The sequence below is a fragment of the Scomber japonicus genome, chromosome 21 (assembly GCF_027409825.1).
Source record: "Scomber japonicus isolate fScoJap1 chromosome 21, fScoJap1.pri, whole genome shotgun sequence".
Classification (NCBI taxonomy): Eukaryota; Metazoa; Chordata; class Actinopteri; order Scombriformes; family Scombridae; genus Scomber; species Scomber japonicus.
The window spans coordinates 4,614,554-4,635,947 of record NC_070598.1 but is presented as its reverse complement, the minus strand read 5'-3'; the positions used below and the strand labels follow the sequence as shown (position 1 = coordinate 4,635,947).

Below are 21,394 nucleotides of genomic sequence, written 5' to 3'. Positions count from 1 at the left end.
CTGCTGCTCCCGGAGGAACCGAAGTCAAAGCGGAAGCTCAGAGAGGAGATAGAGCTTTTTCTGTTGCTGCTCCTAAATTATGGAACAAGCTTCATTTAACCTTCCTGTCGTCCTCCCGGGTCAAATTGACCCCATCTGTTTTGACTGTTCCTTCTTTCCTTCCTTCCTTCCGTCTGTCTGTCCTTCCTCCCTCCCTCCTTCTGTCTTTCTTTCCTTCCTCTCTCTTTCCCCCTTCCTTCTTTCCTTTCTTCCTTCCTTCTGTCCTTCTTTCCTTCCCTCTTTCCTTCCTCCTTGTCTTTCTTTCCTCCCCCCTACCTTCCTCCCTTCCTTCTTTCCTCTGTCCTTCTTTCCTTCCTCCCTTCCTCTTTTCCTTTCTCCCTCCCTCCCTCCTACCTTCCTTCCTTCTTTCCTCCATCCTTCCTTATTTCCTCCCTTCCTTTCTTTCTTCCTCCCTCCCTCCTTTCCTTCCTTCTTCCACCCTTCCATCCTTCCTCCCTTCCACCCTTCCTTCATTCCTTCCTCTCTCCCTCCTTTCCTTCCTTCTTCCACCCTCCCTTCCTTCTTCCTCCCTTCCTTCCTTGACTCGAGGGCAACAGGAGGGTCTAATATTAGACAAGCCTCCTCACTGTCCATTTTTAAAACTCGTCTTAAAGCCCATTTTTATTCCCTGGCTTTCAACCGTGCATGAGACTCCTGTTTAGTGTTTTATTGTTTTTAATTTGTTTTAAAAACAATAAAACAATAATTTTAGTATTTATTTCCTGTTAATTGTATTATCTATTTATGTACAGCACTTTGTTTCCGCTGTGGTTGTTTTAAAGTGCTTCCTACCTGGTTTGGTCACAGCGTGGACCGGATCTGTCACTTCTGAAGCTCTTCCAACACCGGCTTTATTCTGAGCGCGAACTCTGAACACATACGTCTCTCCTTCCTTTAGATTCTTAATCTGCAAGATGATGAAAAAAAAGAAAAGAAAGAACATTAGACAAACAGCAGCAGTCACCACATTTCAAAATCATACATTTGGATGATTAGTGAACCTTGAGGAAAGTCTTCTCCACGGCTTTGGTGTTGACGCCTCTCCACGCCTCCTCCGGTGCGTCCGCCTCCTTGATGTCAACGTAAGCCCCGTTGACCGGATCGCGGCCCTGGTACACGGGTGGTTTCCATAGCAACACCAGAGAGTCGCTTCGCACCTCTCTGATCTGGAGATCGTAGGGAGGTCCTGTGGTCCGAGGAGAAGAATCACATCCACAGTGTTAATGTCTCACACTACTTAAATGTTCCATGTTAAAGAGGAAGGAGGAAGGAGGAAGGGAGGATGGAAGAAGGAAGGAAGGGAGGAAGAAGGAAGGAAACAAGGATGGAAGGACGGAGGAAAGAAGGAAGGTAGGAGGGAGGGAGGGAGAAAGGAAGGAAAGAAGGACAGAGGAAAGAAGGAAGGGAGGAAGGTAGGGGGGAGGAAAGAAAGAGACAAGGAGGGAGGGAGGAAGGAAGGAAGGGAGAAAGGAAGAAAGAAGGAGGGAAGGAAGGAATGGAAGGAAAGGAAGGAAGGAAGGAAGGAAGGAGGGAAGGAAGAAAGAAAGGAAGGAAAGGAGGGAAGGAGAAAGAAGGAAGGATGGAAGGGAGGAAGAAGGAAGGAAAGGAGGGAGGAAAGAAGGAAGGAAGGACGGAGGGAAGAGGGAAAGGAGGAAGGAAGGAAGGAAGGGAGGAGGGTTTGGTACTGAAGTTAAGCATGTGAGTACGTCGTGCTATGTCATTGTCATGAGACATATTTAACGGGTCTCTAGTCAGAAATAAAAATCAAATAAAACATCTGGAACTGGGATTTGAGTTTTAATACCACTGTCTTCACTTCAGTTGGACTTCAGCCTTTTGATTTTTAATAACACGATACGCTCTCTGAGACTAAAATATTAAAACTCACTTCATATAAAAGTGTTCAGTGATGGATTCACTTTCAGGATTTCAACAAATGTGACAGCAGCCAATCACAAAAAGCTGCGTTAAGGACTTAAAAACTCAAAGGTTTAAAGGTTTGGACTCGAGCTTCCTCCTTCTCTCTTTCTTTCCTCCCCATTACCTTCCTTCTTCCCTTCTCTCCTTCCTTCCTTCTCTCCTTCTCACCTCTGTCCTTCTTTCCTTCCCTCCTTCATTCCTCCATTCCTCCTTCTCTCTTTCTTTCCTCCCCATTACCTTCCTTCTTTCCTTCCTTCCTTCTCTCCTTCTTACCTGTCCTTCTTTCCTTCCCTCCTTCCTTCCTCCATTCCTCCTTCTCTCTTTCTTTCCTCCCCATTAACTTCCTTCTCTCCTTCCTTCCTCCCTCTTTCTTTCCTCCCCATTACCTTCGTTCTCTCCTTCTTACCTCTGTCCTTCTTTCCTTCCCTCCTTCTCTCCCCCCCATTAACTTCCTTCCTTCCTTCTTTCCTTCTCTCCTTCCTTCATTCCTTCTTTGCTTCCCTCCTTCCTTCCTTCTTCTCTTTCTTTCCTCCTCATTACCTTCCTTCTTTCCTCCGTCCTTATTTCCTTCTCTCCTCCTGCTCTCTTTTTTTCCTCCCCATTAACTTCCTTCTTTCCTGTCCTCTTTCGTTCTTTCCTCTGTCCTTCTCTCCTTCCTTCCTTCCTTCCTTCTCTCCTTCTTTCCTCTGTCCTTCCTTCTTTCTCCCTCCCTCCTTTCCTTCCTTCTTCCTCCCTTCTTCCTTCCTCCCATCCTTCCTCCCTCCCTCCTTTCCTTTCCTGCTTCCTCCCTCCCTCCCTCCCTCCCATCCTTCCTCCCTCCTTCCCCCCTCCTTCCCTTCCTCCCTCGACTTGAGGACAACAGAAGGGTTAAATTAAAGTACTTTGTGTGTGTTATATAATAAAATAAAGGGTTCTCTGTGGGTTCATCAGGTGGTCTAACTGCACCTGGCACGGCGATGGTCCACTCCTCACACAGGAAGGTGTCACTAGGCAACGACGGGATGCCGACACCTGCCATGTTGGCCGCTCGCACCTGGAACTGATACTTCCTGTTCTCCTTCAGATCGGTCACCTGGACATACAAGGGGTCACATGAGGACAAAAACACTCAATTTGAACCCCAGACTTGTGTCCATAAGCCAATATCTACTCACCCTGTAAGCCCTGTCACTGACAGACTTGATGTTGGCCTCGTGCCACTTCCCCGGCACGCCATCGATGACCTCGCGGTAATCCACGAAGTATCCAGTGATGTCAGCGCCGCCGATGAAAGTCGGCTGTTTCCAGGCCAACACCATGGCGTCACGAACGCACTCCAGCACACTGATGCCATAGGGCGGAGTAGGAGAGGCTGAGATGACAGAAAACTCAAATTAACACCACAGTTCCCTCAGAGGGGGGGGGGGGAGACGATGATGTAATGGGAAACTGAAGCTCCACAATGAGGTGATTGTTTCCATGATCCATATAATCCTCGTTTTTATGAAATTGTTGTAAAAAAAATTGCATTGCATGTCACAAATTTATTGTAGCTTTGAAGATGCTGTGGAGCTTCAGTGCTCCATTACTGAAAACCTGGATTAGAGACTTAGGGAAATACATCTGTCTTTTCAATATGAAGCTATAGCCAGGAGGTAGATATTGTATCATATCAATCTATTCTTATTTATCTAGCGCCAAATCACAACAAAAGTTATCTCAAGGCACTGTATCTTAATATCTCAGCAAGACTGGAAACAAGTCCAAAGATATAATATCTACTTACCAGCATCTCTAAAACTCTTTCTGTAGCTTGTTTGTTTAATCTGTCCAAAAGTCACAGTATTAAAAACACTTTTCTTTGGGCGTCCCAGCTGTTTAAGAGCTTAGATAATGACCATAAACCAAAATGTTCCCTGTTCAAATCTAGTCAGGAACCTTTTTTGCATCTCTATCCTTTGTTTTCTTTCATTTTGCCAACTAATAAAAGCATAAAAAGTCTTGTAATCACTACTGGGAACCAACTGGGAGAAATGAATAGTCCAGCAAACACTGCTTTATAAAAATACAACTTGGTTTTTGGTTTGCTTTGTATGTGCTTTCTCGTCTCACAGATAATCTGGGCCTGTAGATGTCCGGATGACAGATTCCAGTCCCGGACCTTCTAGCTTCATTGTTGATTTTCATTGTGCTTCTCTCTCCTATCCTTCCTCTCTCTCTCTCTCTCTCTCCTCTATCCTTCCTCTCTCTCCTCTATCCTTCCTCTCTCTCCTCTATCCTTCTTCTCTCTCCTCTATCCTTCCTTTCTCTCCTCTCAACCCCAACCGGTCGAGGCAGATGTTCTCCCACTCTGAGTCTGGTTCTGAGGTTACTTCCTGTTAAAAGGAAGTTTTTTTTCTCCACTGTGTCTCATGTGGGAATGTTGGGTCTCTTTAAAGTTAAAACCTGAAGAGTTCGGTTTAGAACCTGCTCTATGTGGAAAGTGCCTTGAGATGACTCCGTTGTGATTTGGCGCTATACAAATAAAGATTGGTTGATTGATTGATTGCTTCCAGTCTTTATGCTAAGCTAAATTAATTGGCTTCATATTCAATTGGTTTCAATCTTCTCATCTCATCTCTCTCTGTTCCCTCATATCATTTATTATTAAGTTTGCTTACTTTATGAACATCAACATCCTTTTAATTATGAGTATTTTAAATCATGACTTTTAACCAGGCCAATTCATTTTCGATCATTTTGTATTGTCTTTTAAAGGGAAACAATATTTAATTTTCTTACCTGTGAAAGTGCATAATGAAAATGACAATAAAAGAAATCCTAAATCTTAAATCTTAAGTTTCAAAACAGTAATTTGTGGTAAAAAAAAAAAAAAATGACCCCAACAAAGAAGGACACTGTGATTTCTGAGACTTGGTCGAAGGAGTTTTCCAAAATCAGGATCATGTAACACGGCGATAATAAATTATGATGTCAAACACAAATAGTTAGGTGAACTTGATACCCTCGTCTACTGAGGGGGTCGTGGCGGGTCGTATTGGAAGGAGTGGGGGGGAGGAGGGGGAGGGGGGGGTTTGGTCAAAGTGTCCGAGAGGAGAAGCACACAGTCTGCTTCTGAAAAGGTCTCAGGTCACAAAGTGTCCTGTGTTGGATATCTGGATATGACCCACTTCTCAAAGTACAGTGAGTGATTATCTGGCTCCTACTGTGTCGTGACATACTTCTGAGTCTGTGTGTTAAAGTGTGGGTGGTGGGTGCTCTGATCCCTCCACCCACCCCCCACCCTTCACCCTGAGGTGCCAGGTGATTACTGACACCAAACCTTGAGTGAGAGGAGAGGTTATGTGAAAGTGGTGCGGTAGCGAAACGTCTAAGCGTGACTGTGATGAGTTAAATCTGAGCTCAGAAGTGTTTTATAATTTATAAAGACTTACCTTCACAAGAAGAACCAGCAGAGAAACTCACCTACTGTTTATTAAATATATTAAATAAAAAAAAACCTGTGAGAGGGGAAGTTGAACCTTGCAGAGCTGATATAAAAAAGGGAAATCCTTCTTTTATGACATTATAAAGTCAGAGTAGAATATTTTGTTAGCACTTTATGTTGCAGGTGCTTTATTTTATACTCATTTCCTGTTTTTATGTTAATTTGCAGGTATTTAATGGTTCATTTTTGGACATTTTACAAAAAAAAGTGGTACAAATTATTTAAAAATTGGAGAAGTAACCCTTGTTTAGTTGTTAAGTATCCACTCATTATTGTTAATTTGCACAAATTCTTAATAAATCTGATTTTTAATAGAGTAGATAATCACAATAATTGATCATCCCAATAATTCTTAATAATATATTTCAAATGATATATTAGCAGATTACATTATTTCTTTATATAGGAGTGTATTTCTCATAAACTACTAAATTATATAACCCTTTTAAATAAATATCATAAGAATTACAGCAGCTGCCTTCAGGTAATTATTAAAAAAAAACACAAATATCTGTAAAATAAAGTGCTACTAAAATAGTTGATGGTGCTTATCAGACACAACCTAATAATATCATTTAACACATTAAACTACAAATAAAGTATTTTCTATCAAATTTATTAAGAATTCTTGCAAATTAAACTTATTTTCCAGTTCTATTCTTCTTATAATTTGTACCAAACTTCACCATCGTCTCTGTAAAATATCCTCAAAATTAAATGTTAAATGTTAAATACCTGTAATTTACTTTTCTGAAAATAGCTTTAAATTAAAGAACCTGTAAAAGAAAGTGTCACCAAAGCCTTGTTTCCACCAGAAATTCGAGGTACTTTGAACCCAGAGGACTAAACTTTGGTACTTCCGTTTCCACCGCATCAGAGGAACCAGGTAGATATCAGGTAGGTACAAATCAGATTATTTAGAGACGCAGTACTAACACACGAGGAAACTACCACACAGATTCGTCCTGTTTTTTGTATTCCTCTGAAATGAGGCCAACGCGGAAGTAACTTAGAGCTGCATTCTATCAAAAGGCCACCAGGGGGCGACCGTCTCTATACAAGTCAATGGAGAATTGACAATCGCTAGTTTAAAGCCTTCTTCAATGCAGTATGATGTTCATTTGGGACATTTTGGCCTCCCTGATTTTATATGTGACGATAAAGCAGGGTATGCATTAGGGCGTGGCTACGTCCTGATTGACAGGTTGATTGACCAACGTCCTCGAGATCCAGCCCTCGCAACCTTAGCAACCTCCCCGCTCCGCCCATGGCCCCGCCTCATGGCCCATATAAGTAGAATCCGTGTTTTTATTTTTCCCAGCATGCACCTGAAATTTTCAAGATGGCGCTGCCTAGATTAGAAACTATTGGCTTCCGAGCAGCAGTCCACAAACCAATGGGTGACGTCACGGATGTTACGTCCATTTCTTTTATACAGTCTATGGTTTGCCCCTTTAAAGTTCAGGTAGAGCGGTTCCTGCTATGGTTCCTGCAGTGGAAACGGCCTTAAGTTCCTCAAAAGGTTCTTAGCACCTGGAGAAAGTTCATGTGGTAGAAACGCGACCCAATACTTTCATTTTAAACTAAACCATGGTAGGAAATGATGTTTTATTATATGATGTTTTGAGGGGTTTTTTGGGGGGTTTGTCCATCTCACACCGGTTGCTGCTCACCTGCCGACTCTCTCCTTGGCCTCGCTGTCTTCCGATTAGCAGAAGCATCTAACGTGAACTTATTACGCGCCTGCTCGGCTTCAGGCTCACCGGCTGCTGCTGCTTCTACAGCCTGATCCTGAACCCCAGAATCACTGACCGGGTCTAAGTGAGCTGCAGCTTTAACTATGTCAGTAAGTGAGTCAGAAACTGAGCCTGACACCGAGTCTTTTGCCAGGTCAGGGGCCCAGGAAACACTGCCGCCACCGCCTCCGCCTCTCTTCCCCCCTTTGTTTCTACTCTCCGTGGGGTCTGCGAGGCCCGAGCTAGCAGCCCCGGCCCCCTCCCTGGCTTTAGTGTCAGTCTGAGCTTTGCGCTTTTGCATTGTGTCAGAGGGAGACTGGACAGTTTCATGCGCGCCCGTCCAGCGTGGCCTGTGCTCAGTTAGTCGGCCCGCGTTACCCCCCGGCCCCGTCTCCGGCGGCAACACACCATGAGGGATGCCGCCCCCTACAGGAGTTAGCAGAGAAGAGCAAAAGAGGCTTTTTTAAAAACACAACAAAAAAGTCACAGACAGACAGAGACAGAAATACATCAGTCTTTAAATTAAAATAAAAATGTCTTCATCTGACTCTGGTGTGAGAAATGAAGACAAGATGACCAACGAGTGACATCCATGTGAGGAGGCGAGCAGGCGTTATATTTGGGATTATGAAAGCATGCAGGCGAGTGAAAAGCTTTGCACCAACCCTTTATGAAAAAAAACGCTCCAGTAATGATGCCAACGGATTTCATTACCTCTCAGATTTCACCTCAAAAGATGAAATATATGTTATAATCTAATTTATATGATTTGAAATTCAGTTTCAAGTGTTTCATGTTACTGAATACAAATATTGCTGTTTTTAATTCTTTGAAATCAATATTTTTAATTTAGGAAGGAAGGAAGGAAGGAAGGAAGGAAGGAAGGAAGGAAGGGAAGAAGGAAGGAAAGAAGGAAGGAAGGAAAATAGGAAGGAAAGAAGGACAGAAAGAAGGACGGAAGGAAGGGAGGAAGGAAGGAAAATAGGAAGGAAGGGAGGAAAGGAAGAAGAAAGAAAGGAAGGAGGAAGGAAGGAAGGAAGGAAGGACAGAAGGAAGGAAAGAAGGAAGAAAGGAAGGAAGGTAGAAAGGGAGGACGAAAGAAAGCAAGGGAGGAAGGAAGGAAGGGAAGAAGGAAGGAAGGAAGGAAAGGAAGAAGAAAGGAAGGAAGGAAGGGAGGAAGGAAGGAAGGAAAGGAGGAAGGAAGGGGGGAAGGAAGAAAGGAAGGGAGGAAGGAGGGAAGGAAGGACGGAAGGGAGGAAGGAAGGAAGGAAGGAAGGAAGAGAGGAAGAAAGGAAGGAAGGAAAATAGGAAGGAAGGGAGAAAAGGAAGAAGAAAGAAAGGAAGGAAAATAGGAAGGAAGGACACACGGAAGGAAGGAAGAAAAGAAAAAAGGTAGAAAGGAAGGACAGATGGATGGAACATTTACCCTAACAGCTGAAAACATTGGTTAGAAACTAGAAAAGTCATCAAATGTAATAAGTTACATTACTTTGATGAAGTCATTGAAATAGTTACATTACTTATTACATTATAAATAGAGTAACTAGTAATCTGTAATCTATTACGTCTCCATAGCAACCATCCCAACCCTCATAAAAGATAGCATGTGAAATAAATAAAGTTCTTTGTAAGTAGAGATTCACTCAGTATGGATTCATATTCAACATAGTATAAGTTTGATGAGATTGTAAAGAAACCCGTTGCCATGGTTACTGAGTGTGTTTCATAAGGGCAAACAGAGCATGCTGCTCAGAACAAAGCTGGCCAGTGAAAGGCTGTTTTAGTTAATAATGCCGAGTGGTTTTAGGGAGCAAGAAACAGAAAACATCATAAAGAGCATTTCTGATAAAAATGATAGCAGCAGTATTGGTCTGTTTCTATTTAAAAATAAAAGTTAAACTAGCTGAATATCTGTTCTTTAAATGGTTTTAATGTGTTTTCTTATGTAAAGATAACACTAAACCGCAATTCACTGCATTAAAGGAGTAGTTTAAAATATTGGTGACTATGTTAATTCACTTTGTTGCCATGGTTACATACTTACACAGAAGATTGATACCGCTCTTATATTTGTGATTCTGCTGCTACTCTTTATTTATTATATTGCTTTATCTCTTTATTGCTAATTCACTTTGTTGCCATGGTTACATACTTGCTTAATCTCTTTATTGCATTTACTGATTAATTTATGGACCTATATTATATCTTATTGTGTCGATGTTCATTAATTTTTATTACTTTTATTACTAGTATTTCTTTCTCTTTTATGTATCTACATGGCTGCAATGACAATAAAATCCTTATCATCGTTATCATAGCTTAGCAAAGGAAAGAGAAACCTGATAATTTAACAGTGACAATAAAACTGAAAGAAATACTCTGATTAACCACAATTTGTCATTTTTAGACTCACTTTTGTCACCAGCTGCTTGCCGTAGCTTCATTTTTACTGTAACATGAGAATCGTATCAATCTTCTCGTCACTTGGCAAGAAAGCGAATGAGCATATTTCTTAAATTGTCATATTACTCCTTTAAACATCACTTTACTTTTTTTTTTTACTGTATTTTCCATTTAATGATATATAGAGTGTATATAGTGTATACTACAGTATTTAGATCTCAAGTAGGGAATGAAAGCATCTGTTCATTCAGAAAAACAAACTTTTTTTTCTCTTTTTCTTAAAGTCAATGCAATATGCTTCTGTCAATAGCGTTCCCTAAAAGCACATTTAGGACAATTGTGCTATCTAGGTTTCGTTATATTGTTGTCTGACCCTCAATATAATGACAATAAAGCGTATGAATAACTTGCACACATCCTTTTTTTTGTGGACTCAGCAGCAAATTTCTGCTTTTAATCCATTTAGAGAGAATATATTAGAGGATTATGGTAAAAATGTGTAAGTGGTGTAACCATAAAAACTTTTTACCAAATAATTCAACTTGCTTAAAAACAGTAAATAGTCAATAAAACACCATATCAACTAGTTTGGCATGATCTTACATTATAACTTTTATATTAAATAAAGCTAATGGAATACTATTGTTCTAAATATTACATTTAATCTGGGTAACCATGGAGATCAGGAAACATTTACATTATTAGTACAAGTCCACTTAAATACACTGTAGGTGGATAATGCTGCTTTAAGATATTTTTGTCACTGACCCTTTAGCAGACCAATACCACTGTGAGGTTAGTAGCTAAGAAAGAAGTTGAAAGGCTCAGTCCAGTTTAATAAGGGTACCGGTGGAGAGGGGTGGGGGTGGTCTCTGTGTGTTGGTACCTTCAGCACCATGTGGGGGTTGCCGACACGTCTCGTGCCCAGGATAGGTGGAGGTAGAGGTGGAGGTGGAGGTGGAGGTGGTGGTTTGGGGGAGCGGGGGGGGGTGATGATGTGTGATACCGGGGCTGGTTTGTAACGACCGCTGAATTGGATCGCACTGACCCAAATTTAGAGGAAGTCTACAAGTCCTGACCCTGACCCCGCCTCAGGCTGAGCAGGGAGGAGGAAGAGGAGGAGGAGGAAGAGCAAGGTGGGTGGAGGTGTGTGGTGGTGGTGGTGGAGGGGGGGGGGGTAGATGTGGCTGGGTGGGGGGGTATCAGGGTGGAACCATGGTGGAGAAAGTGTGGGGGTGCAGATGCTGAAGACATGTCTCAATATAAAACTAAAATACCAGGAAAAAAATGGCAGATTTAAAAAACCTCTGACAAGAAAAATAAAAAACATGAAGAAGAGAATCCCGTCCTGAGATAATAAATATTTTTTTTTTAAAATTATTAACCCTCCTGTCGTCCTCCCGGGTCAAATTGCCCCCGTCTGTTTTGACTGTTCTTTCTTTCTTTCCTCCCTTCCTTCCTTCCGTCTGTCCTTCCTTCCTCCTTCCTTCTTTCTTTCCTCCTTTCCCTCTCTCATTCCTTCCTCCTTTCCTCCCTCCCCCTTCTCCTTCTTTCCTCCCTCCCTCCTTCTTTCCCTCTCTCCTTCCTTTCCTTCCTCCTTTCCTCCCTCCCTCCTTCTTTCCTTCCCTCCTTCCTTTCCTCCCTCCCTCCTCCTCTCTCTTTCCTCCCCCCTACCTTCCTTCTTTCCTCTTTGCTCTGTCCTTCTTTCCTTCCTTCCTCTTTTCCTTTATCCCTCCCTACTTCCTTCCTTCTTTCCTCCGTTCCTTCCACCCTCCTTTCCTTCCTTCTTCCTCCCTCCCTCCTTCTCCTTTTCCTCCCTCCCTCATTCCTTCCTTCCTTTCTTTCCTCCCTCCTTCTTTTCTTCCCTCCTTCCTTCCTTTCCTTCCTCCTTTCTTCCCTCCCTCCCTCCTACCTTCCTCCCTTCCTCTTTGCTCTGTCCTTCTTTCCTTCCTTCCTTCCTCTTTTCCTTTATCCATCCTTCCTTCCTTCCCTCCCTCCTTTCCTTCCTCCTTTCCTTCCTTCCTCCCTCGCTCATTCTCTCTTTCTTTCCTTCTTCTCTCTTTCCTCCCTCCTTTCCTTCCTTCTTCCTCCCTTCCATCCTTCCTTCCTCCATCCTACCTTGACTCGAGGACAACAGGAGGGTTAAAGGGATTACTTCACAATGATCTTTAACTTTATTTATCTATAAATCTGAATATACAAACTATGGGATGACCTCTGACCTCTACGTGAACTCTAACCCTTTACCTAACCTCTTTATATTCGGATATGAACTCTCTCCGTTCCTTACTCACCAATCGCAGCTTTCACCTCGACAGGCTCAGACTCATCAGAGAACTGGCTGAGCCCCGCTGCGTTCACGGCCCTCACCCTGAACACGTAGGTCTCTCCTGTCATCAGTCCGTGGCAGATGAACCTACAAACAAAGTTTTAATATGTCATAGTTTCATTTTTAAGCCTTTAAAATCCTCAGTGGGTTTTTTTTTTTTTTTTTTTTTTACCTGGTAGCTTTTACGGGTTTGTTGTTGCACGGCTCCCACACTTTGCTGCCAACGATACTGGACTCAATGTAGTATCCAACCAGCTCTTTGGCATCCTGAGACGCTTGCCAAGACACGACCACTGATGTGTCCGTGTTTCTAGTTGGGATGACTTTGCTCGGGGCAGTCGGAGTATCTGTGGACGAGAACATTTTACATTTTATGGGTCATTGGCTGTGTTCGAAACCGCAAACAAGAATGTGATTGCGTAGTCAGTGTGAGACCAGGTGGGGAGTTCTGGTCCTCTGAGATGAGGCCAACGCAGAAGTAACTTAGAACTGCATTCTATCAAAAGGCCACCAGGGGGCGACCGTCTCTATACAAGTGAATGGAGAATTCACCAACTTCTCACTTGATTTCTAACCTCAGTAAATGTTTTCAAAATGTGTTTATGGTCTCAATCGCTAGTTTAAAGCCTTCTTCAATGCAGTATGATGTTCATTTGGGACATTTTGGCCTCCCTGATTTTATATTTGATGATAAAGCAGGGTATGCATTAGGGCGTGGCTACGTCCTGATTGACAGATTGATTGACCAATGTCCTCGAGATCCAGCCCTCGCAACCATAGCAACCACCCCGCTCCGCCTAATGCCCATATAAGTAGAATCTGTGTTTTTATTTTTCCCAGCATGCACCTGAAATGTTCAAGATGGCGCTGCCTAGCTTCGAAACTATTGGCTTCCGAGCAGCAGTCCACAAACCAATGGGTGACGTCACGGATGTTACGTCCATTTCTTTTATACGGTCTATGTGTGAGACAGAGTCAGAAGTGTGTGTATGTGTGTGATTGTGTGTTTTCTGACCGAGCTTGTCGCCAACTGTGGTTGCCTCGGTGGGGTCGGAGGGCTCGCCGACGCCGGCAGAGTTGCAGCAGCGGACGCGGAAGCTGTAGGATTTCCCCTCGGCGAGATCGAACAGAGCGAAACGAGGAGATCTGACCGGGATCTCTGTGTTTACTCTCTGCCAGCTGTCTGTGCCGGACACACACTGAGAAAGAGGAAGAGAAAACAAAACAAGAGTCATCAGAAAAAACATGACGAGTCTCATCTCATAGGTGCAGATTCGTTAGTAAATTATATGCACAACAGATTTACAAGAACTTGCTGTATTCACCAATTTTCCCATATTTAGGATTTTTCTCTTAGGTACAAACAAAATTCAGGTGTAGTCGTGCCAATTTGGTACGACTACACCTTCCTTCTCTATTTCTTTTCTCCCCATTACCTTTCTCCCTTCTTTCCTTTCCTCCCTTCCTTTCTCCCTCCTTTCCTTCCTTCTTCCTTCCCCCTTCCTTCCCTCCTTCCTTCCTTTCCACCTTCCTTCCCTCCTCCCTCCCTCCTTTCCTTCCTTCTTCCTTCCTTCCTTCCTCCCTTTCCTTCCTTCCTTCCTTCCTGCCTCCTTTCCTTCCTTCTTCCTTCCCCCTTCCTTCCCACCTTCCTTCCCTCCTCCCTCCCTCCTTTCCTTCCTTCTTCCTTCCTTCCTTCCTCCCTTTCCTTCCTTCCTTCCTTCCTGCCTCCTTTCCTTCCTTCCTTCCCCCCTTCCTTCCCTCCTTCCTCCCTCACTCCTTTCCTTCCTTCCTTCTTCCTCCCTCTCTCCCTTTGTCCTTTCCTTCTTTCCTCCCTTCCTTCCTTGACTCAAGGATCACAGGAGGGTTAAAGTGGATTTTACCTTTATGTTTTTAAATGTGACATGAACGAGGTGTAATTTTACCTTTTCCACGTAGTACATGATTCCCTCCAGGACTTTCTCTCCAGGTGGTTTCCAGCTCAGCACCACGTAGTTCTTAGTTGCCTCTGTGACTTGAAGTTCAAGAGGTCTGCCGGGAACAACGCCCTCTAATGGTCAAAAAAGATTAAAGATTAAATCCCGTAAAAAAAAGAAAAGAAAACAAAGTGTTTTTGTGTTTCTGTGAGTTCGTACCTGCAGGTTCTTCCTCTGTGACGATGATTTGTCCGGTCCAGGGAGCAGACGTACCTGACAGCAAGTAAAAAAGTTATAAGGAAGGAAGGAAGGAAGGAAGGAAGGAAGGAGGGAAAGAAAGGAAGGATGGAAGGAAGGAGGAAAGGGAGGAAGGACAGCAGGAAGAAAGGAAGGAAAGGAAAGAAAGGAAAGAAAGAAGGAAGGAAGGAAGGAAGGAAGGACAGAAGGAAGAAAGGAAGGGAAGGAAAGGAAAGGAAAGGAAAGAAAGGAAAGAAAGAAGGAAGGAAGGAAGGAAGGAAGAAGGGAGGAAAGAAAAGGAATGGAAAGGATGAAAGGAAGGAAGGAAGGAAGGAAGAAGGGAGGAAAGAAAAGGAATGGAAAGGATGAAAGGAAGGAAGGAAGGAAGGAAGGAGGGAAGAAGGGTAGGAAAGAAGGACAGAAGGAAGAAAGGAAGGGAAAGAAAGGAAAGAAGAAAGGAAGGAAGGACAGAAGGAAGGGAGAAAGGAAAGAAGGAAGGAAGGTATGAAGGACAGAAGGAAGGAAAGGAGGACAGAAAGAAGGAAGGAAGGAAGGGAGGAAAGAAGGAACAGTGTGTGTGTGTGTGTGTGTGTGTGTGTGTGTTACCTCTCATGCGTGCGCGGTCGGCCGGGTCCATGGCAGCTACGGGTTCAGACATACGGGACGGACGGCTCATGCCACACTTGTTGACGGCACGAACGCGCAGGTAGTAAGAACGGCCTTCAACCAAGCCGGTGACGGGGAAACGGGCGAACTTGATGGGAGTGTCGTTGCACTGGATCCAGTGGTTCGTTCCTACCTCACATCTGGACACATGTTACAATATACAGGGAAGGTTTTAGTGAGATTAGTAGAGCTGTAAATAACTTCTCATTTATAAGCTGTCAATCTTTTCGTATTTATTTCTTTTTACTTATTTTAACTTATTATTTAAACATTTTAAACATTTTACAAAACAGTTCCTGACATATGACTTTGAAAATGTGTGATAGACTGTACAGTGGAATGAGTTAAAATAAGAGTAAATAAATAAGTAAATAAATTATAAAATGAATAGACTACTATACTATAGGAGGAGGGAATTAAAATAAGAATAAATAGTAACTGATTACATTAATGGAGTCTGATGAGCACCAGATTCCTGGCTTGTGCCCAGATAAGGTAAAGGTTTAACGGGCAGTAGATCATTTATGGCTGAAGGCTCCACTTTCCTACATCCAGGGGAGTTATGCAATAAGGTAGATATGCAATATGTGGGCTGTGCAATACGTCAAATGTGTAATATACTCTGTGGGGGTTCATGCAATGTGTAGATGCTCTATGTGTTGTTTTTGTTTAGTTTTGTGTGTTGGAGGTAATTTATTTATGTATCAGCTTGAGTCCAAGACAGATTTCCCAGAGAGGACAATAAGTATATTGTATCGTATCGTCCAGGTTAGGGTTAGTTCTTCACTTCTCTTCTCCTGAGCTTATGTTTGAGCTATTTTAAAGCACTTTACATTTTAATCTGTCATATGTCCTTTTAATAATTTCAAAGCAAATCATTATTTTATGCTGCAACCTTATATTTAATGCTCTATTCTAGTATTGTAGTTCTCTCTCTTTCTATTTTTCTGTACTTTGTTTTATTTTTATTTTTCAAATTGCATGTTTTTATGTTTTTTGTTTCCAATTCTTACTGTATGAAATGAACTTGCCTTAATCTTCAACCCAGCAGTGTCATCTTTGTGTTTATTATATGTATATGGCAAATGTTTATATGAGTGTTAGAAGAAGGGCAGTAACATGAGGACTGACCTGTCCACAAAGTAACCCAGGATAGAGTTTCCACCGTCCACAGCCGGCTGCTTCCAGCTGACAATAATGTAATCCTTGTTTGAATCCAGACAGCACACATCGAGAGGAGCACCTGGAGCTCCTTCCACCTCAGCATCAGTGTCTAACACACACACACACACACACACACACACACACACACACACACACACACACACACACACACACACACACACACACACACACACACACACACACACACACACACACACACAGAGAGAGAGAGAGAGAGAGTGAACATCAGTCACCTCTCCTACACACAGATATACATTTTCTTTTCATATTTATTTACTGACCCCAAACATTACGCCTAGGAAGGAAGGAAAGGAGGAAGGAAGGGAGAAAGAAGGAAGGAAGGAAAGAAGATAGGGAGAAAGAAGGAAGGAAGGAAGGAAGGAAGGAAGGAAGGAAGGGAGGGAGGAAGGAAGGGAGGGAGGAATGAAGGAAGGGAGGGAGGAATGGAGGTAGGGAAGGGAAGGGAAGGGAAGGGAAGGGAAGGGAGGAAGGAAGGAAGAAAGGAAGGAAGGAAGGAAAGAAGGAAGGGAAGGAGGAAGGAAGGAAGGAAGGGAGGAATGGAGGAAGGGAAGGGAGGAAGGAAGGGAGGAAGGAAGGAAGGAAGGAAGGAAGGAGGGAGGGAAGGAAAGAAGGAAGGAAGGGAGGAAGGAAGGAAGGAAGGGAAGGGAAGAGAAGGGAGGAAGGAAGGAAGGAAGGAAGGAAGGAAGGAAGGACAGAAAGAAGGAAGGAAGGAAGGAAGGAAGGGAGGTAGGGAAGGGAAGGGAAGGGAAGGGAAGGGAAAGGAGGAAGGAAGGAAGGACAGAAGGACAGAAGGAAGGGTTTTAGCTGCTGCTGGTGGATTTAAAGTGAGCCGTGGCCCTCGTTGAACTTGTGTAGCTGCTGCAGGGCTCGAAGAAGGAAGGAAGGAAGGAAGGAAGGAGGGGAGGAAGGACAGAAGGACAGAAGGACAGAAGGAAGGGTTCTAGCTGCTGGTGGATTTAAAGTGAGCCGTGACCCTCGTTGAACTTGTGTAGCTGCTGCAGGGCGGCTCGCTGCCAGGAATGTCTCCGCTACCTCGAATCAAACACAAGCCGGCAGCAATCAGTGGCGGGAGGACAGAATTAGCAGCAGCTCGACCCCGAAGTGAAAGAGGATCAGAGAGGTGACTCTTAAAGACACATAACGTGAAGGAAGCTCGGCTATATAGTACGAGCATGTATATAAACAGGATGTGGAAATATGAAGCCTGAATGTTTGTTTCTTTGGGCTTTTAATTTGTAGTTTTAGTCCAGCTTTTATTAAATTGTATGTTTCATTTCATTTTACTTTTATTTTGTCTTTTTAATCTATTTTAACCTATTTTTTTCACTCTATTTATTTCTTAATAAACTTTCCTCTTATTCTCTCTTAGTTTTATTAATTTATTAGTTTATTTATGGTTTTCTTTCATTTACTTATTTATGTATTATTTTTCTCTTATTTCTTTTACTTTATTTATTCATTAATTTATATATTTATTATTTCCTCTTATTTATACTACTTTATTAATTCATTCATTTATGTATTTATTATACATTTATTATTTTCTATTATTTATTCTACTTTATTTATTTATTATTTATATATTAATTTCTTATTTTCTATTATTTATTCTACTTTATTTATTTATTTATTTATTATTTATATATTAATTTCTTATTTTCTATTATTTATTCTACTTTATTTATTTATTATTTATATATTAATTTCTTATTTTCTATTATTTATTCTACTTTATTTATTTATTTATTTATTATTTATATATTAATTTATTATTTTCTATTATTTATTCTACTTTATTTATTTATTCATTTATATATTTATTTTCTCTTATTTATACTACTTTATTAATTAATTAATGTATTTGTTATACATTTATTATTTTCTATTATTTATTCTACTCTATTCATTTATTATTTATTATTTATTTATTTATTATTTTCTATTATTTATTCTACTTTATTCATTTATTATTTATACATGTATTTATTATTTTATATTATTTATTCTATTTTATGTTAATTTTTTAAAACATCTTTATCATACTTAATTTGCATTGTTCTTAATTTTTTCTTTTTTTCTTTGTAATTTGTTCTTTCCTTTCTTTTTGTTTTTAATCTATTTTTTTATGTTCTCTCTTGTCAATCAACATTTTAAGCACTTTAAACACTTTAAACTGAAAGCTGCTATTTAAATAAAGTTTGATTGATTAATTGATTGACTATACAACCATGGAGGAAGTATCTTACTTACCCTCAAACTAATCAACTAATTCTACTTTCTTTTCTTTTTGTCTTTTTCTTTTTCTTTAAGTTGGATTAGAGAGTGTGTTGGCAGGTAGGAAGCTCAGGAAGGACACAGAGCAGCAGCCTATTGTTTCTCCTTGAAGCAGAAATATAAATCCCTCTGCATTCACAGCGAGACTCGTTCTAAGCCTGAGCTCTCAGCTGAGAATAGCTCGGCTCATATAGCGTTGTGTTATGGAAACGTTGGCTCCTACCTGCGTTGGCTCGTACCGTCGTCTTTACTCAACGGCTCTGAGTCGCAGCAGAGGAACAACAGGGGCTATTTTCTCTAGTGGTGTCAAACATGCGGCCCGTGGGCCAGAACCGGCCGGCTGAGGTGTCCAATCTGGCCCACTTTCTTTCCTTCCTTCCTTACTTACTGTCTTCTTTCCTTCCTTCCTTCATTACTGTCTTCTTTTTCTTCCTTCATTCCTTCCTTCCTTCCTTTCTTCCTTTGTCGTCTTCTTTCTTCCTTCCTTCCTTCCTTCCTATCATCTGTCCTTCTTTTCTTTCCTTCCTTACTGTCTTCTTTTCCTTCCTTCCTTCCTTACTGTCTTCTATCTTTCCTTCCTTCCTTACTGTCTTATTTCCTTCTTTCCTTCCTTACTGTGTTCTTTTCCTTCCTTCCTTACTGTCTTCTTTCCTTCCTTCCTTCCTGTCTTCTTTCCTTCCTTCCTTCCTTCCTTACTGTCTTTCTTTCTTCTTTTTACCTTCCTTCCTTCCTTCGTGTCTTCTTTCTTTCTTTCTTCCTTCCTTCTTTCCTTCCTTCCTGTCATCTGTCCTTCTTTTCCTTCCTTACTGTCTTCTTTCCTTCCTTCCTTCCTTCCTTCCTTACTGTCTTCTTTTCCTTCCTCCCGTCCTTCCTTCCTTCCTTTCTTCCTTCCTTTCTTCCTTGGTCTGTATGTGGCCCTTTAATGGAGATGAGTTTGACACCGCTGCTGTAAAAGGTCAGATTGTCTCTCGGAGGATAAGCTTCACCGACCCCCTTTTTTTTCCCCCATGATATTCAAACGGATGCTATTAGATATATATCCTATTTAAAACCCGTCACTCACATTCAAACACTTTGACTATTCAATTTGGCCTCGTCGTCAGGTGCCAGAGGACGTGCTGTTGTGTGTATGACCTTCCTCTGATGGCATACTGGATATAAACTAAAGCTCAGATTTAGCTCCTGATGACAAGAGCTGCAGTGAAAGTGTCATCTTAGATACGTTAGATTTTCATTACTAAACATATATATATAAACATCTGTTGCTATTTAAGTGCTCCGAAAGTTTCTGGATTAGATGTGTATGTGCATCTAAGGGAGAACAGGGTTGGTCGTCACATTCATTACATCTCGGCCCCTAGAGGGCGCTGTGTAAAAGAGTTGGTAGTGAAAGTTTCTGAATTTGGGTGATATGTTAATTTAAAGGTAATTTCTGGAGTGAAACCGCTTGACATTGAGTTGAGAGGAACGTTGAGTGTTTTTAATGTGGAAATGGTTGACTTTTTGGGTCAGATTTGATACTGGTAAATTTAAGAATTTCTGGAAAAACTGGGTACAATTTGTATCACCACTCAAATCAGACTTCATTGAGTAATATTGTATCCTATAAACTCCCTTGGTTCTAGCTACAGACTTTATATTGTTCATTTAGTCACATGATAATAAGTTTTTCAATGTCTTCCATTAAGAGAAAAGGGACTGAGTAAGGAGAGAGAGCTGGAAAAAAGAGAAAACAAACCTGGACTTGTCTTTGTGTTCATTTTGCTGTATGGATGACTATAAATGAGATTATGTCTGGTTATGGTTTGTATCTCCTGTAGGAGTTTGTGTACTGCGTTGTCTGTCTAGAAGACATTGTACAGGATGTAATGTGTGGAAGAAATGGTGTATTTTGATATCAGTAAAAAGATAATTACAAAAAAACCCCCAAAAAATTTAAACATCCAGCTCTTCAGTGTTTCTCTTCTAGGCTTTTACATAATGAGTTTATAATAAAACTACTAATATTATTATTATTATTAAAAAGCATGAAGAGAGAGTGATAGTTTAACTACCCGGCAACGTGGTTGTCACATGTTGGCATATACAGTACATAGATAGTGATATATCTAATCCTTTCTTTCTTTTTATAAAGCAAAATGAGCAGGACCTTTATCAGGAAGACAAATAAGATCCAAACTCCTCCAGATGTGAAGCTCAGAGCAGCCAGAGAGATTAACCTGCATCATATTATTATAAAGGATACAAAAAATTGCACTTATAGGAATGATTTTTCCTCTTTATGTTCATTTGGTGCAGGAGATAGGTTAGGTTGTTGTACTTCAATGAAACTAAACATTTTAAATTCATTTCTAAGATTGTCTTGTTTGGGCACAAGACATATTTGATGATCCATATCCATACCAACCCCATTCTCCCCTATGTATGTGCTAGCAATCCAAAATAAAACTATATATTGCAGCACTTTTCAATAATGAGAGAACTTTTATGGAGGGTGAACCCACCTCTGACAAAGACGTAGGCGGAGTAGGTTTCATATCCAGACTTGGTGGTGACACGCAGAGTGTAGAGGCCTTCATCCTCTTTGTTCAGGTGTGTGAGCGTCAGTGTGGCTCGGTCTCCACTCCAGTGCATGCGGCTCCACTTAGAATCAGTCAGCAGAACATCTGGGGGGAAAAAGGAAAGAAGGAATCATTGATATAGATATAATCCCCAACTATCATACAGGTAATCTGGGCAAGTACTGAGAAGCAGTAGCCCTTGAGCAGAAAGGGGCCATAGATTTGTTTTTTAGGGTTTTTGTTGTTGTTGGGCTCTATATAAATATGACTGTTCTCTCAATGTTGATGTGTAAGTTATATTGTTTAATCTAAAAATTGTAGGCCTACTAAATTAAATTAATGCGGACAGTTTTGGCAGATAAGCCTGTTTTGTATAAATAAAAGTATTTCTAAGTCCCATTTTACAAAATCCACAAATTCTGAAACTTTTTAGTTCAATATCCAAAAATGTTCTTCTGATTTAACAAGGAAACATCTTTCATAATGATATAATGTATTGGATTCATATGTAAATGGGGTAAACAAGTCAGTCACATTACCCTAATCCACCCTATGGTGCAGCAGAGACAGAAAAAACTATTTAGAGGGGCTTTCAAGTGAATTAAGTCTATAAGTAAAACCCCACACACATATCGTCCTGTTGG

The 21,394-nt window shown here is 41.2% G+C and overlaps 1 protein-coding gene across 1 annotated transcript in view; it reads right to left on the bottom strand.

Moving 5' to 3' along the window:
- myom1b (myomesin 1b) overlaps positions 1–21,394 on the bottom strand; it is a 51,705-nt gene that overhangs the window by 18,735 nt on the left and 11,576 nt on the right. Inside the window, exons 9-21 of the mRNA XM_053342829.1 lie at positions 20,694–20,855; positions 15,841–15,982; positions 14,650–14,849; positions 14,026–14,079; positions 13,816–13,940; positions 12,909–13,092; positions 12,066–12,240; positions 11,859–11,980; positions 7,570–7,587; positions 3,114–3,310; positions 2,905–3,031; positions 1,041–1,225; positions 832–946 (exon numbers count right to left, since the gene is read on the bottom strand). Of these exons, the coding sequence (XP_053198804.1) occupies positions 832–946; positions 1,041–1,225; positions 2,905–3,031; positions 3,114–3,310; positions 7,570–7,587; positions 11,859–11,980; positions 12,066–12,240; positions 12,909–13,092; positions 13,816–13,940; positions 14,026–14,079; positions 14,650–14,849; positions 15,841–15,982; positions 20,694–20,855 (1,806 nt within the window). The remainder of the gene's footprint in view (positions 1–831; positions 947–1,040; positions 1,226–2,904; positions 3,032–3,113; positions 3,311–7,569; positions 7,588–11,858; positions 11,981–12,065; positions 12,241–12,908; positions 13,093–13,815; positions 13,941–14,025; positions 14,080–14,649; positions 14,850–15,840; positions 15,983–20,693; positions 20,856–21,394) is intronic.